Source organism: Aplidium turbinatum, chromosome 3, assembly GCF_918807975.1.
Source record: "Aplidium turbinatum chromosome 3, kaAplTurb1.1, whole genome shotgun sequence".
Classification (NCBI taxonomy): Eukaryota; Metazoa; Chordata; class Ascidiacea; order Aplousobranchia; family Polyclinidae; genus Aplidium; species Aplidium turbinatum.
This window is the reverse complement of record NC_137474.1, coordinates 10,714,285-10,727,559: the sequence shown is the minus strand read 5'-3', so window position 1 is coordinate 10,727,559 and position 13,275 is coordinate 10,714,285. Positions and strand designations below refer to the sequence as shown.

At 39.5% G+C, this 13,275-nt stretch overlaps 1 protein-coding gene across 2 annotated transcripts in view; it reads right to left on the bottom strand.

Annotated features, from left to right (window-relative positions):
• Nucleotides 1-4,607: 4,607 nt before the first annotated feature.
• Nucleotides 4,608-13,275, bottom strand: part of LOC145765942 (ephrin type-A receptor 4-like) — a 31,137-nt gene continuing 22,469 nt past the window's right edge. Inside the window, exons 8-19 of one of the 2 annotated variants that reach the window (XM_082577602.1) lie at nucleotides 12,472-12,583; nucleotides 12,041-12,288; nucleotides 10,215-10,399; nucleotides 9,516-9,870; nucleotides 9,046-9,168; nucleotides 8,655-8,837; nucleotides 8,410-8,471; nucleotides 8,022-8,231; nucleotides 7,352-7,546; nucleotides 6,752-6,912; nucleotides 6,302-6,451; nucleotides 4,608-5,830 (exon numbers count right to left, since the gene is read on the bottom strand). In XM_082577602.1, the coding sequence (XP_082433728.1) occupies nucleotides 5,653-5,830; nucleotides 6,302-6,451; nucleotides 6,752-6,912; nucleotides 7,352-7,546; nucleotides 8,022-8,231; nucleotides 8,410-8,471; nucleotides 8,655-8,837; nucleotides 9,046-9,168; nucleotides 9,516-9,870; nucleotides 10,215-10,399; nucleotides 12,041-12,288; nucleotides 12,472-12,583 (2,162 nt within the window). In that variant the 3' untranslated portion in view covers nucleotides 4,608-5,652. The remainder of the gene's footprint in view (nucleotides 5,831-6,301; nucleotides 6,452-6,751; nucleotides 6,913-7,351; nucleotides 7,547-8,021; nucleotides 8,232-8,409; nucleotides 8,472-8,654; nucleotides 8,838-9,045; nucleotides 9,169-9,515; nucleotides 9,871-10,214; nucleotides 10,400-12,040; nucleotides 12,289-12,471; nucleotides 12,584-13,275) is intronic. The other variant, XM_082577603.1, reaches the window with a different exon arrangement.

The following is a 13,275-nucleotide window of genomic DNA, read 5'->3' as shown; positions in this document are numbered from 1 at the left end:
AAAAGATGAATCCGTTTCCAAGCTTGTGGAAGCAGCGAACGTCCCAGCGTCTGCCAATAGCTTAAAGACGCCAAAGGATCTCCGAGTGAGCAAAACTTCAGCAAAATTTTGAAACACAGAGGAATCGGATGCTTTGTCGTCTGCGGGAGAAGGAGCGTGGAAACGGCAATACATCAAAGCCCTTGAGTTGTTCAAGCTGAGCTTGATCGAAGATTCGACCAAGTGGATCAGCTTACAGCAGCCACCAGAGAAAAGGCCCTTCTGAGCTGTGCAAACGGTGAGGAAGAATCTGATACTGAGATCAGGTTACCGGATGCCATCAGAAAAAATCGCCTAAAACGGAACTTACCTTGCTCAGCGATGCTGTATAAGTGGAAAAACCGCAAACTCCGTTCAAAAGGTTGCTGAGATACTATCGCAACCAAACCCTCCAACACTGATCTTTTCAAAGAAACGTGAAAATTCGTGGAGCTCTGCCTTTGCCTCCCGGTTTCAGCTGCATCATCAGAAAGTTCTTTTTCTGCTCTAAGACGCCTGAAAACGTGGTTGAGAAGCTCAATGACACAATACAGACTTACCGTACTCATCTTGCGTTGATGTATGTCCACCAAAACATTTTGAACGCTGTCGATGTCAAAAAGCTCATGACACAGTTCATACAAGTTAGAGAAAAACCTGAGCGAAAGGCAATCTTCGAAAGAGTGTGAGAACTCATTTCCACAAACTGTCGTTTTCACATCACTTTCTAATTTGTTCGTTTACTTTTTAATTTCCTGAACAGCTGCTTTGTTGCTGCCGTTCTTCGTTTCTTACAACTTACAATGTGTGTGTTTTGGCGTCGTTTTACACACAGGAGGGACCTATAAAAGTTGCTACCAGTTTTAAACGTTTCCCTACACAAGGGGGGTCTGGGGGGCGAAGCCCCCCAGAAGCTCACAACACTAATGGCAGCTTCAGCCCCCCCTAGAGAAAAATAGTTCCCGCGCCACTGGGTGGCCGTGCTTGACTTTACTTCAATCGACGTATGCATGCTTTAAATTTACATCGCATGCACGTTTTAAACTTCTGTGGTTTTACCCAGTGCCGGGGGTCTGCTGGCCTGTAGGCACATTATATAAGTGGCCCGAAAATCAGGGTTGCCAACTAAAAAATTAGAATTATCAGTGTTGCCAAATCATTGTCACAAAGATCGTTGTTGCAACTATAACACAGGGTACCGTGCAAAAACTTGGTCATATATGCCTAATTAAATAGCACCTTTGCACGTTTTTGCGATTGAAAACTCGTTAACTAATTTTTGGAGGTCAATCTTACGAAGTAGATCGCTTTCAATACACAAAAGTGCCAGTGTACTAAGACGTTGTTGACACATTGTTGATCGTTTAACGTCTTTAATTCGTTTCAGTTGTGAAAACGAGCGTTCCCCCGAGCAATTCGTAGCCATTAAAGACAAGTACATTCTAAGTGTTATTTCAGTGTTCGGAAATGCATTATAAACACCAGTAGGCTAGTGTGCAGCATTTTAAATATCTTCTGGGCACTTCCTGTTGCTGTTGTTTCATCGCGTCTTTGCTCTTTATACCAGCACATAAACTGACGAAATTCTGATGGGAAGTCGGAAGACAGGTCCTTTGAATACACACCAACCAGACCTGCAACAGCAACATCGATGTCTTTAACAGACATGGAGTCGTACTCAGTCAAAACTCCAAACCTCTGCAGCACCATGGAATATGCATCGATACGTTTCTGTGGTGCACTTCAGTTGGTCGATGATCACATAAAACGTGTTGATTGTAAATTTTTGCTGGCCGGACATTCCTTCCACACCATCTGTAGCAGCTCCATCACTGACATGCTTCTGCCGCTTTGGTGCTCGCCGACTTTCAGATTTATATATGCTGCTGCCACAGCAATCACGTGCCTGCTGCTCATAACAGTCAAAATTCTCTCTGCACTCATCCAAAAATTTATCCAAGCTTCAGCAGACCAATGGCTAGTGTCAGATCGATAGTAGAACTTTGAAGCAACTTGCTACTAGTATTGAAGCGCTGCAAAATATTGTTCCAAAGTATGCACATTAGGGCAACTTCAAGGGTGTTCATGTGTTTGGCCAATGCACCTGCTTCATTTCGTGTGCTGCCACTCTGAGTAGCATCCCCAGAGATTTCCTGGAGAGCACTTTGAAACTTGTGGTACCCAATGGTTTCTTGTGCATCAAAAGTGCTCTGCGGGCAGCACAAAATATGTCCGCGGGCCGCATGCGGCCCGCGTTTGGGTTAGACCACCCTGCTCTAAATCACAACATTAGGCTAGAAAGTTTATATCAATAATCAACTGACAACTTACATTTTTTCTTCTTAGAAGCATAAAACGTCCGATAAGAAACGGTTCACAAGTCACAGCTTCAATTGCACCATAAAACTAGTCCATGGAAAATTTTTGCGATTTTTGCGAAATTACGATTTTTGCATTGCGTTTGGGTTAGACCACCCTGCTCTAAATCACAACATTAGGCTAGAAAGTTCATATCAATAATCAACTAACAACTTACATTTTTCTTAGAAGCATAAAACGTCCGATAAGAAACGGTTCACAAGTCACAGCTTCAATTGCACCATAAAACTAGTCTATGGAAAATTTTTGCGATTTTTGCAAAATTGCGATTTTTGCAACCTTTAATTCATCTGGAAAAACAGAGCTATAAAGATGAATACTTATTAGTAGGGCCATTTTTATATGACCTTAAAAAATCAATAATATGACTTTATTTTTTGGAAAATATGACTTTATATGACTTTATGTGAAAATCGTTTATTTTTACATGCGAACAACGTCACTCACGGAACTAAAGAGTAAAACATACGCAACATAACAGTAATACACATCCATTTTTATTTTAAACCACTGTTGTAGTGCAGTTTCATCGTAGTGTGGAATGTTAGAGTTTTTGAAGTTACGATTTGGACGTAAAATGACTTTAGTAAGGAAAATGAGCGCTCCACAGACGCTGACGTGGGTTGACACTTCTGCAGTTTTGCATAAAGCGCTGGTGTAATGTCTTGTCTTTGTAGCTCCATAATTTGTTTCACACCGTTTTTGTCCAATCGCTTCTTAATGTAATTTTTGAGCTCAAGCGGATCTTTTCTGAAATCAAGGGCATTTAGATCAGCATGGGCCTCTTTGATGGTGTACGTACAACTTTCCATTTTGAGTATTAAGTTTGAAATATTGTTGTAGTGGAGGCATATTTCTGTTAACTGACTAGTCAACTTTGGATCGTTGACTGAATTTTTGACGCTCTTTACAATAACTCCTTCACCTTCCCATGCATTGTCTAAAACGTTTTTTGCCTAGACTGGATAAAGTGCAGGCCTTACTTATTAGAAGAAATGGTGTATTGAAAACGACAATAATAAAACGAAACAAACAGTTGCTTACCGAATTCTTACATATTCCCTAGTCACTCCAAATCTCCAGTTCTCCAGATTTATAAAACAATGACCACTCCAGTCCATGCCAAAACGTAAAAAGAAAAATCAACTAGCAAAAATTGTTAATGCATGGCCGGGTCACTCAAGCATGAAAATAGAATGGAGCAGAGATACAACAATAATATTAAATGGGCGGGGAATCGTTTCTAACATGCATTGACTATTTCTTTCACTTTAATGCAATGTGTGACCTCATAAAATATAGGTCTGTGACTGTAAGTGTTATGTAGGCTAATCCTACAGTTTGCCTTCCTTCAATCAGAAATTGCCTTTCATTCTTAGTGCTTAATTGCTTCACCGCTTAAATTGGTACTTTTTATTTAAAGTATACAACGGTATGACTTTATAACTCAAAAATATGACTATATAACTTAAAAAGCTGATTTATGACCTAACCAGGAAAATATGACTTTATATGACTTCATAACTTTCTTAATATACCTCATAGGGATGCGGTTTTTGCGTTAAAATTGATTTCACGACTTACTGATGCATAGAAAAAAATATGACTTTAATGACTTTAAATGGCCCTACTTATTAGTTTAGAAAATAATTATTTGAAAACATGACTAAATTTTTACTGATTTTAAAGTGGCCTGGATTTTTGACTGGCCTTGTAGGCACGTGCCTACTTTGCCTAATGGTTAATCCGGCACTGCTATAACCGTACCACAATGTGAAAGATGTTGAGCGATAGGTGGAATCTTTACCACGATAGAACTCTCTTTTACAAAGGGTTACAACTTGAAGGATGGCCATGTAGGCTAGTTCTAGTATTCCTTCTTTTCTGTCATATCCAAGTAGTTGCAGATTTAGATTGAAGAAGGAAAGGTAGGTAAGGCAATATTCGTGTCCACCTTCAGGCATGTCATTATTTTTGAACTGTTTCAAACTGCCAACATTTTGAGCGTTGAAAAAGGAGTTGCACAACTTAGCTACGCAGCCAGTTCTCCTAAAGCAGCATCACCCCATTAGCGGATGCAGGGGGAGCACTTGATCACGTGCCTCCCAAACAAAAGAATAACTTAACCCAGAATAACCAACCGAGTGAATAACTTTGCTGAATAAATGTAGGCTCCTGCAACCTTGAAATCATAATCACTCAAATTTTGATTCTGTTGCATTTTTTATCTAAAAAACGAAAGTTAACACTATAGTTATCTGCACCATCAACAAATGATGGAAATAATGTGATGCAGTTTCACGCATCATTGGCTGCATTCCGAATGCATTAAAAACATAAAAATAAATTTCCTATGTCTCTCGAAACATTTCAAACTCTACCAACGGTCATCTAAGCCTGAGGTGCAGCATATGGCCCATCACAAAAAGGGTCAAGCATACTGACCCAAACCAAACTTCAAAATGATCATCAGTAAAAATACATTCAGTAAATTATGATCAACCAGCATATAATCAATATTCTGACCAAGACTGCATGCATATTGCATAAGCAAGAATGTTTAAATGCCCCAAATTATCAGATTTTTCTTTGTCGTCTGATTCATTTTAGAAATTCAAAAATGATAAAACTTTAGGAGCAACAGCAAAATTCGAAAACCATTACAGGAAAAGAACCAAAAACAAAGTTTTCAATTTAATTCTGATTTGTGATAAAAAATAAAGATTTTTTAAAAAATTCTGTCATATAAATAACTGGTAGCCTAATGTTACATCGAGAGCATAACACTGCGCTAACACTTTTCTGACTTAACATGAAGCAATAGGACAATAGGTTATCAAAAGATGCAAAACATAAAAAATATCAAGCAGAAAAAATCTTACGTTGCACCAAACCTGGTGGAAATATCAAGGGTCTGTGAGCCAATAAGATACAAATGACCTTCTTTTTTGCGAAGGCATTCAGACCACACAACAACGCTCAGCCCACAAACGAGAAAAGTCATAAAAAGTTTCGTACATTGTTGAACTAGAAACATTAAATAGAAAAATCGAAAACAATGAAAAGTGGCGACCAGTTCAGGTTGCTTCACAATGTGAGATTGAGTATTTGACAAAAACACTTCTTCTTCCTCCTGCTCCTCTTGCAGGACTTTTTTGCGATCATCACAACGTCTCAACAGTCCAATTCTTCAGGAGGAAAATCATCAAGAAAAGCACAGATATCGCTCATCTTCGTAGCTCACAGTTGCTTCCGTCATACCAAGACACTATCTTGAGGAGAAACTGACATAGTTAATCCTTCATCGGACACGGTGGATTCTCTTGTGGAGGAAGGAGGAGAGCAAGTGCTCAAATGGCGCTTCAGAGTTCGGATTCCATTTTCTAATTTGTTGATGTGCAAAGTCACGTCGATTCCAATGGCTTTCAAATCGCTGCAAACCAAAAACTAATTTAATAAAAAGAAAATAGAAATTTTGTCATTTAAAGATGTAATGTACTTCAAATTGGTTTACGAAATGATTCAACAAATGACACCAGGAAAAGTAAGTTAATTTCTTAAAATACTTTCCCGTGTTGTACAAAACAGGGGCAATAAGTGCAAAAATACTTTTAAAAACATGTTGTTACTTTTAAAGAAAAACGCCTACAAAGCCTTACTGACATCTGACCCAAGATGCACTCACTAAGCGTGTACTTGATGGGTCAGATTCAGGTACACACTGTAGGCCGTGTTAGTGCCTACAGACCTGACTGTGTGTGTGTTTCATTTTCGGTATGCAACAAAAAAAGTTCAATCCAATTTGAACTGGCAGTTCCTCTTTCAACGGTTCCTATAGAAACCGCAATCAACAAAATAACGAGTGGAATGGACCAGATAGTGATACTGTGGTAAGTTAACTTACTTCAGTGTGAGATTCGAAACTTTCTCCAAGTTGTCGATTCCTCTTTCTTTGAAATGCTCCGCGTACGCGCTCAAACGTTGAACTTCCAGAAACTTCGCAACCGAGTCAATTTCGCCTGAATTCATCGCTCTGCCCAGGTTGGGAGTAGCACTAAAAAAAACAAAAACGTTACTTGTGAATTGTGATTATTCTTATAAAGTATTAGTCGCAGAATGCATGCAATAGAGCCCCAGTCGCTAAACAAAAAAGATCCTGTTCATCCCTACATCAGTGATGTCATAAAAGAGCTTTGCATAATAAGAAAGTGTTGAGTTTGTTCAGTTTACTAAGCGTAGTTTTAAGAGGCTGGCTGCTGAATATCGTGAAAACATGTACTTGCATTTACTCAAAGTGAAAAAACACTAAAAGTAAAAATACAGCATATCAACAATCAAAACCATGGCAACTTACATAGCTCTGGCTGAGTCGCTATGGATCGGCTTTGGTGCAAGTCGGTCAGGTTCTTTCAATAAGTCGTCCAACCGGTGGACCAGCTCGCCAAATGTCGGTCTCCCCGCTGGCTCGGCCTGCCAACAGTCCACCATGGTATCGTGGAGGATCTTTGGACAAGTCTGCAAGAGCAGTTGCCCTTTATTTGCAGCAATGATTAGGACATGAGCAAATCAAACTACAACAATCGTGCAAAAATTATTCCCTGCCAGTAAAAGTTGCGACTTTTACATCGTTTCAACGTCGCCAGACTGTGGATCAATATCTATTAGTTGGGTCAAACTCTGTGACCACTGGTTCTCCCTACCCAGACAGCAAAATCCGTCATTTTACATTGATTCAATGTCTGCAGACGTTGAATCAATGTAAAAATGATGAATTTTGTTGTCTGGGTGAGCTGCAGAGTAGATGACTCACAAAAATCCTTTTCTTGATTGAAAAGGGTTAAACAACCAAATGCTTGCCATTCTTGAGGAGTGTCAAATTTCAAAAGCGTTTTTAGCTTTGAAATGCAGAAGAAAATAAACGCAAACTTTGCAATACTTTTACGTTGAGACTCACCACTGGAGACGGCAGGCGCATTCCTTTTTGTATTTCCTTGATGACGTCATCGTTGCTTATGTCCCAGTAGGGTTTTTCCCCATATGACATAACCTCCCACATCACTATGCCGAAACTCCACACGTCGCTGGCTGATGTGAATTGTCGAAACAGGATGCTCTCTAACGCCGTCCAACGGATGGCAATTTTTCCTCCCTAAACAAAAAAAAACAATTGCGGTATATCACAGATATTTATTTATATTTCTTGACACTTGTGCCGTCAAAGGGTGAAAGGTCAAGAGTGGCCAGGTCAAGAAATGGACGAAAACAACTAATACATTGTCCTAACCTTTGCTAAAATCGATCGGTCATATATATTACATATGACGAGATGTCGTTACGAATTTCACGCTGCAATTCTTAATTACGTGACTTTTGATGTTACGACAAACAATTCGCTTTCAGACGACTGAACGACCAAGATTGCAGAAGTCAGCGATAGGATAAAAAGGGTAAGAGTAAGGTGAAATAAAACAATTTATGTATAAAATAAATAAATAAAGTTTTGGAGCACAGGTTTCAAAGAATTAAAGCTCATTCATGTTTGGAAGACAAATCACAACAAACCTTTTAAAGCTATGAGCAATAAAAACAACACACGCTTTTTTCCTATCCCAGTTTGAACCTACCTGTGTGGTGTAGGTGGCGTGCGGGTCATTCTCAAGCGTTCGTGAGAGACCGAAGTCGGATACTTTGCAGACGAGATCGGAATTGAGGAGGATGTTGCGAGCGGCAAGATCGCGATGGACATACTTGATGCTGGAGAGATATCGCATCCCGCTCGCCACTCCTTTCAACATGGTCGTCAACTGAATGATCGACAATTTACCTTTGTTCACCTGCACAGTGTAATGATATATTTCAACTGCAAGAAAATGACAAAGATACTTTATCCACAATTAGACAACACTACGCATGATTGTTTTTTTGGAGCTAAAACAGCGATAAAATTTGATTTCGCAGCTTTGTCGCTTTTCCACTGCAAATACAACCAGTTGCAACGTTAATATGATTTACCTTGAGATAACCATCCAACGATTTGTGTTCCATGTATTCGCTTATGATCATCACGGGTTGATCTGAGGAAGCAAAAGACTTTGAAACAACAGTTTTAGAGTTACACATAAACCAAGCAAGATAATGTTCTTGACGAAATAAACAGTCGTTGATCAATCCCAAAGTCAGCAAACAATAAACATGGTTAGCTTTGTAATGGTAACTAGGTAGGATAGAACACAACTTCCGAAGAAAAAAAATCTTACTTTTCAACACAACTCCTTTGAGCTGGACTACATTGGGATCATTGAACTGAGCCATGGTGGAGGCTTCTCTTAAGAAGTTGGCCTGGTCTTTCTTGGTGGCATTGGGCTTCAATTTCTTCACGGCGACATCAATGAATCGACTGTTGTGGTAGAGTTTACCTTTATAAACCTCAGAAAACTCCCCTGAAACAAATATTGAATATGTATGATTTTGATGAAAAGTGTTAATAAAACGCTGTTATAACTAGAAAACGCTACTTTTACATCAACTGAATGCTGCACCTAGGCTACAGTAGGCAATTCCTTTATCTCAATGTTTCAATGTAATTTATGACGTCAACGAACAAAACGTTTTTTGACATAATATCACACGACGCGTCAGCAAACATACCAGTGCCAATAGCTTCCTCAATCTTTATGTCTTTCGGATTAATCTCTTTTTTCATTTTCGTTATAGCGACTTGCGGATCAGGATAGTCGACGTAGATGCGTTGGCCAAGCGGGGGAAGCGCTACTACCAAAGAAAAGTTGCTTGTTAGAAGGTTCTATGTATTTTGCATTGAATTTTTCACTACGTTGTTTGAATACTGGATAACTAAAGCAAACGTATGAGTTAGTGGTGAACGGTCTTGAAGCGATTTTAAACACAACATATAAGATAAACTATTGTACTTCCGTTTTGAAATTAGGAAATATGTTTTATCATATTTATCCCAAGCCTTTGGAAAGCAATGAATTTTTGTTCATTAATTTTCTGGACCGAACATTCTTATTAAATATACTACTTCAGCATGTGGTTATTTCAAAGAACGTGACTATAGGTTTGCAGTAGTCGGGCTACTTTGCGCGTAACCCCCTTACCGATCAATCTCTCCGTGAGTTGTGAATCTTGCAACGCTGTCCCGTTCATGACGTGAGACTGCGTGGTCTTGCTCCTAGCTCTCGTTGTGCGAAGACAAAACAGCTTTCCACTGCTGCGGTAACGGTAGACGACGACTAGCAGCAGCACGACTGCGACCGCGCCACAAGCTCCAATGATGATGAGAGCTACGTTTGTAGAGCCTCCATCTGGTTGTTGTGAAGCCGGTGCTTTCATTGTGGTTATAGTGGAAGGTTGATTGAAGGGACCAAACCCAGCCGCCGTCTTCGCTCGGATTCGAACCTGGTAGTCTGTGCCCTTGTCGAGGCCAACAAGCTGAACACTGTTTGTAATGACCTGCAAAAAAAGTTATGAATATAAACCTATTTTAATTTTTTTTTACTTTTTTCAAGCAATGTACCTATCTTGGCCTACCTTGCTTTGTGTTAGTACATTAACATGGCTGCCGATTCACGAAGTCTTTGAATATTTTACCATACACTTGTGTTTCTATGTCACTATAAATCCTCCATAAAACATCAAGAATATTGTACTTTTATTTTTTCCACAAAAAAACTTTACTAAATCTATCACTAGCGGACAAAATGTAGCAAATCACTTTCAGCAGTTCAAAGCCTTGTACAAGCACATCTGGTTAATCTCAGCCCTATTTTAGCGATTGCAACAAAAAACCAACCCACTTCGGTAACAACAGGAATCACGTGATCCCCATGGCCATGAGGAACGTGGGCAGGCTTCCTTTTCAGCTGGAGTTCCACTTCGTACATTTTGATTATCCCGTTCGGTAGCTTCGGTGTTTGCCATTTCAGAGTGACAGTTGTAGTGCCGTGTTTGGTCGCTTTGACGTCGAAAACTTGGGAAGGAACTGTTAAGGAATATTTTGAAATGTTTAATTCTCTAGTTATTAAAGTAAATAAGCAACAAAATCAAGTTTTGATAGACGGCCATGGCGTATATAGTGATATACAGAAGCAGCGAGACTCAGAGGGCTAAATTGCCTTTTTTAAACCGTTTAACGATGTTGAACGATTTAAAAACGGCAACCTTTCCTGGCCAGGGATTGGGAATTATTTTCCGTCATTGGCACAAACCAAAACATCCTGATCTCGTTTTTTATGTTCACAACGAAACAAACGACCTCAGTGTTTCGACTGGATTCGAAGCAAAGCAGCCTGTTGTAGTGTTTTACATGTTGCAAGACGAGACGCAGAAAATCGCTATTCTGTGAGTTATCAGTGAAAACATGACACTTCCTATTCAACTAAACACGATCTACCGCGTTGAACAAACCACGTCACGATTTTGCCCTTGGAAGAGGAAATTCTTTCGAGTTGAAACGCGAAACGTGCGCAAAAATTAGGATTACGTTTGTGTAATCCTAATTCGCTAGAGCGAATTATAAGTCACGTGATCAAAAACCACAGCAATGCAAACAAGAGCTGGCAAGAAAGAAACGAGTTCAGGTTGTTGATATTCCAAACAATAGCAAATTAAAAGAACCACTGTGCTAACTAGACATGCTAAGACGGTTGAGCCCTGACTGAAATAGCTTTCATTTTCAGCAATTTGTCAGCTTTGTAAATAGATAATAAAACCAGTGAAACAAGAATTTACTTAATTGACGTCGACTTCCCAGACAGCAAATCTGTCATTTTTACATTGATTCAACGCTTGCACACTCTTGAATCAATGTAAAAATAACAAATTTTACTGTCTGGATTATGTTTGGTCGTGAGACAATGTTGGGGATTGTGCGTAATTCAGCGATGGATTACTCAATTTGTTTCACGAGTGAGCTCATGACGAACTTGAACGATCAGTTTGCAAACAAATTACGAACGACGGTAAGAAAGATTTGCTGCTCGTTCGACGATTAATCTCATTTTGTGGTCAGGCGATCCCCGGCAACAAAAGTTGACCTTTTTCAAAATGCTGCTTTCTGATGATGTCTGCCAACGTTGAAGCACTGCAGAAAAAGGTTACTTTTGCCATGTGTTACGATCAGCAAACGTTGTAAACGGGTTTTCTCACTCAAAACAAACTTGCAGGTTCCAGAAATAGCATTTTGTCATCGAAAACCGAACACGGAAGAAGAAGTCAACGTTTTTATTATGATTAAACAACGGATTCCACAAGTCTTAGTCATAATATAACCAATCAAGTCACACAGTTGAAATTGTCAGTGAACAAGTAAAGTCAGCTGGTGAAATAGAATTTTGGGGTTTCTTTCAGTACTATGCTACTGGGTTTATTTTTTCGCTGAGACTTTTCGGTCATTTGTCCGAAATGACTTGAAAAAATTCGGTCATTTTTATTTATTTCGGTCATTTTTAGTCATTTTTGGTCATATATAGTCAATTGACTATATATTTTTTCGGACATTTCGACCGAATTGACTATATTTTTTTCGGTCATTTTGCTAAAAAATCGGTCAATGACCGATAAATGACCGAAAAAAAAAACCCAGCTATGCTATACTGTTAGATGGGAGATCATTTGCACAAACCTGATTCTTCAGTTTGCAACTTGATTTCAGATGTTGTTTTGGTTTTCAACTGAGCGCCCATTGCCGCGGATGCTCCGTTTTCAGCGTGCACCGTCATGCGGTACTTCTTGTACGGTGTTAGGTTGCCAACTTGGAGAAAGGTTTTGAAAAATTTTCCATCGCGAGTAGGCGCTAGATACGTAACGGAGGAGGAACAGGGTAGCCATTTTGGAACAGAGTCAGCTACGGCTGCGGTTTCACAATCCACACTGCAAAGATAAATTGTATGACTATTGTTCACTATAAAAACTCTTTGACTTCAAAACAGATTTATCAATTCGACTAAGTAGAGCTATTTGAAAAACAGCTCAGATTAAGACTGAAACATTTCAGCATCACATCATGACATTTATTTCTCTATGACTTATCCTTAGATTGGAAAAGATACCGACCTGTAAAACACATCGTTCCTCCCCCCATTCTCCATAGGTGGGGACCACCGCAGGCGTGCGCTTGTAGCGTTCTTGCTCGTTACTGCGAGGGAGACTGGAGCAGACGGTGGTTCTGGAACATACGAAACTTACATGTGACACAGAAAACATCACTAGATAAAAACATACGCACACTACCACGTGTAAGCCTGTAGGCAGGCACGAATCTAAGAGTTTTTTTCGGGGGGGGCCAGAAAATTTGAAAATCAATTAAAAAGAAAGAAAAAGCTAAACAGATATGAACAATGATAGCCTACTACGACATATACGATATGCTAGAAAATAGACATTAAAACAACCATTTTCATCAATTGTGATGCCGAGGGACTAATATCAGCTGTTTAGAAGCATATCAAACCATTTGATGCGGAAACATACAATTTTTCACAAAATTTCGGGGGGGGGCCCAGGCCCCCTGGGCTCCCCCCATAAATCCGCGCCTGCCTGTAGGGGTAAGTCAGTTAACTAAAACTTCTACTCTTACAAAGTTTTTTGTTTGTTTGTGAAGGCTTACTTTGTATAACACTACTGCTTCCTAAATGTCAATTTTGTATAAGTCCAAAAAACGTTTTTATGTGACTGATGCAAAATTTGTAATTCATCGAAATCCACCTGACCCATTTTCTGGGTAGTTGCCATTGACACTTGAGTGGTTTCTTTCAGCAAGACGCCAACGTTGCAAAAATAATATCCCCACAAGAATTTACTGCAAATGCAGCAGAAAAATAACATAACATGCCAGGAGTTGAGAAGCTACGCGGAACA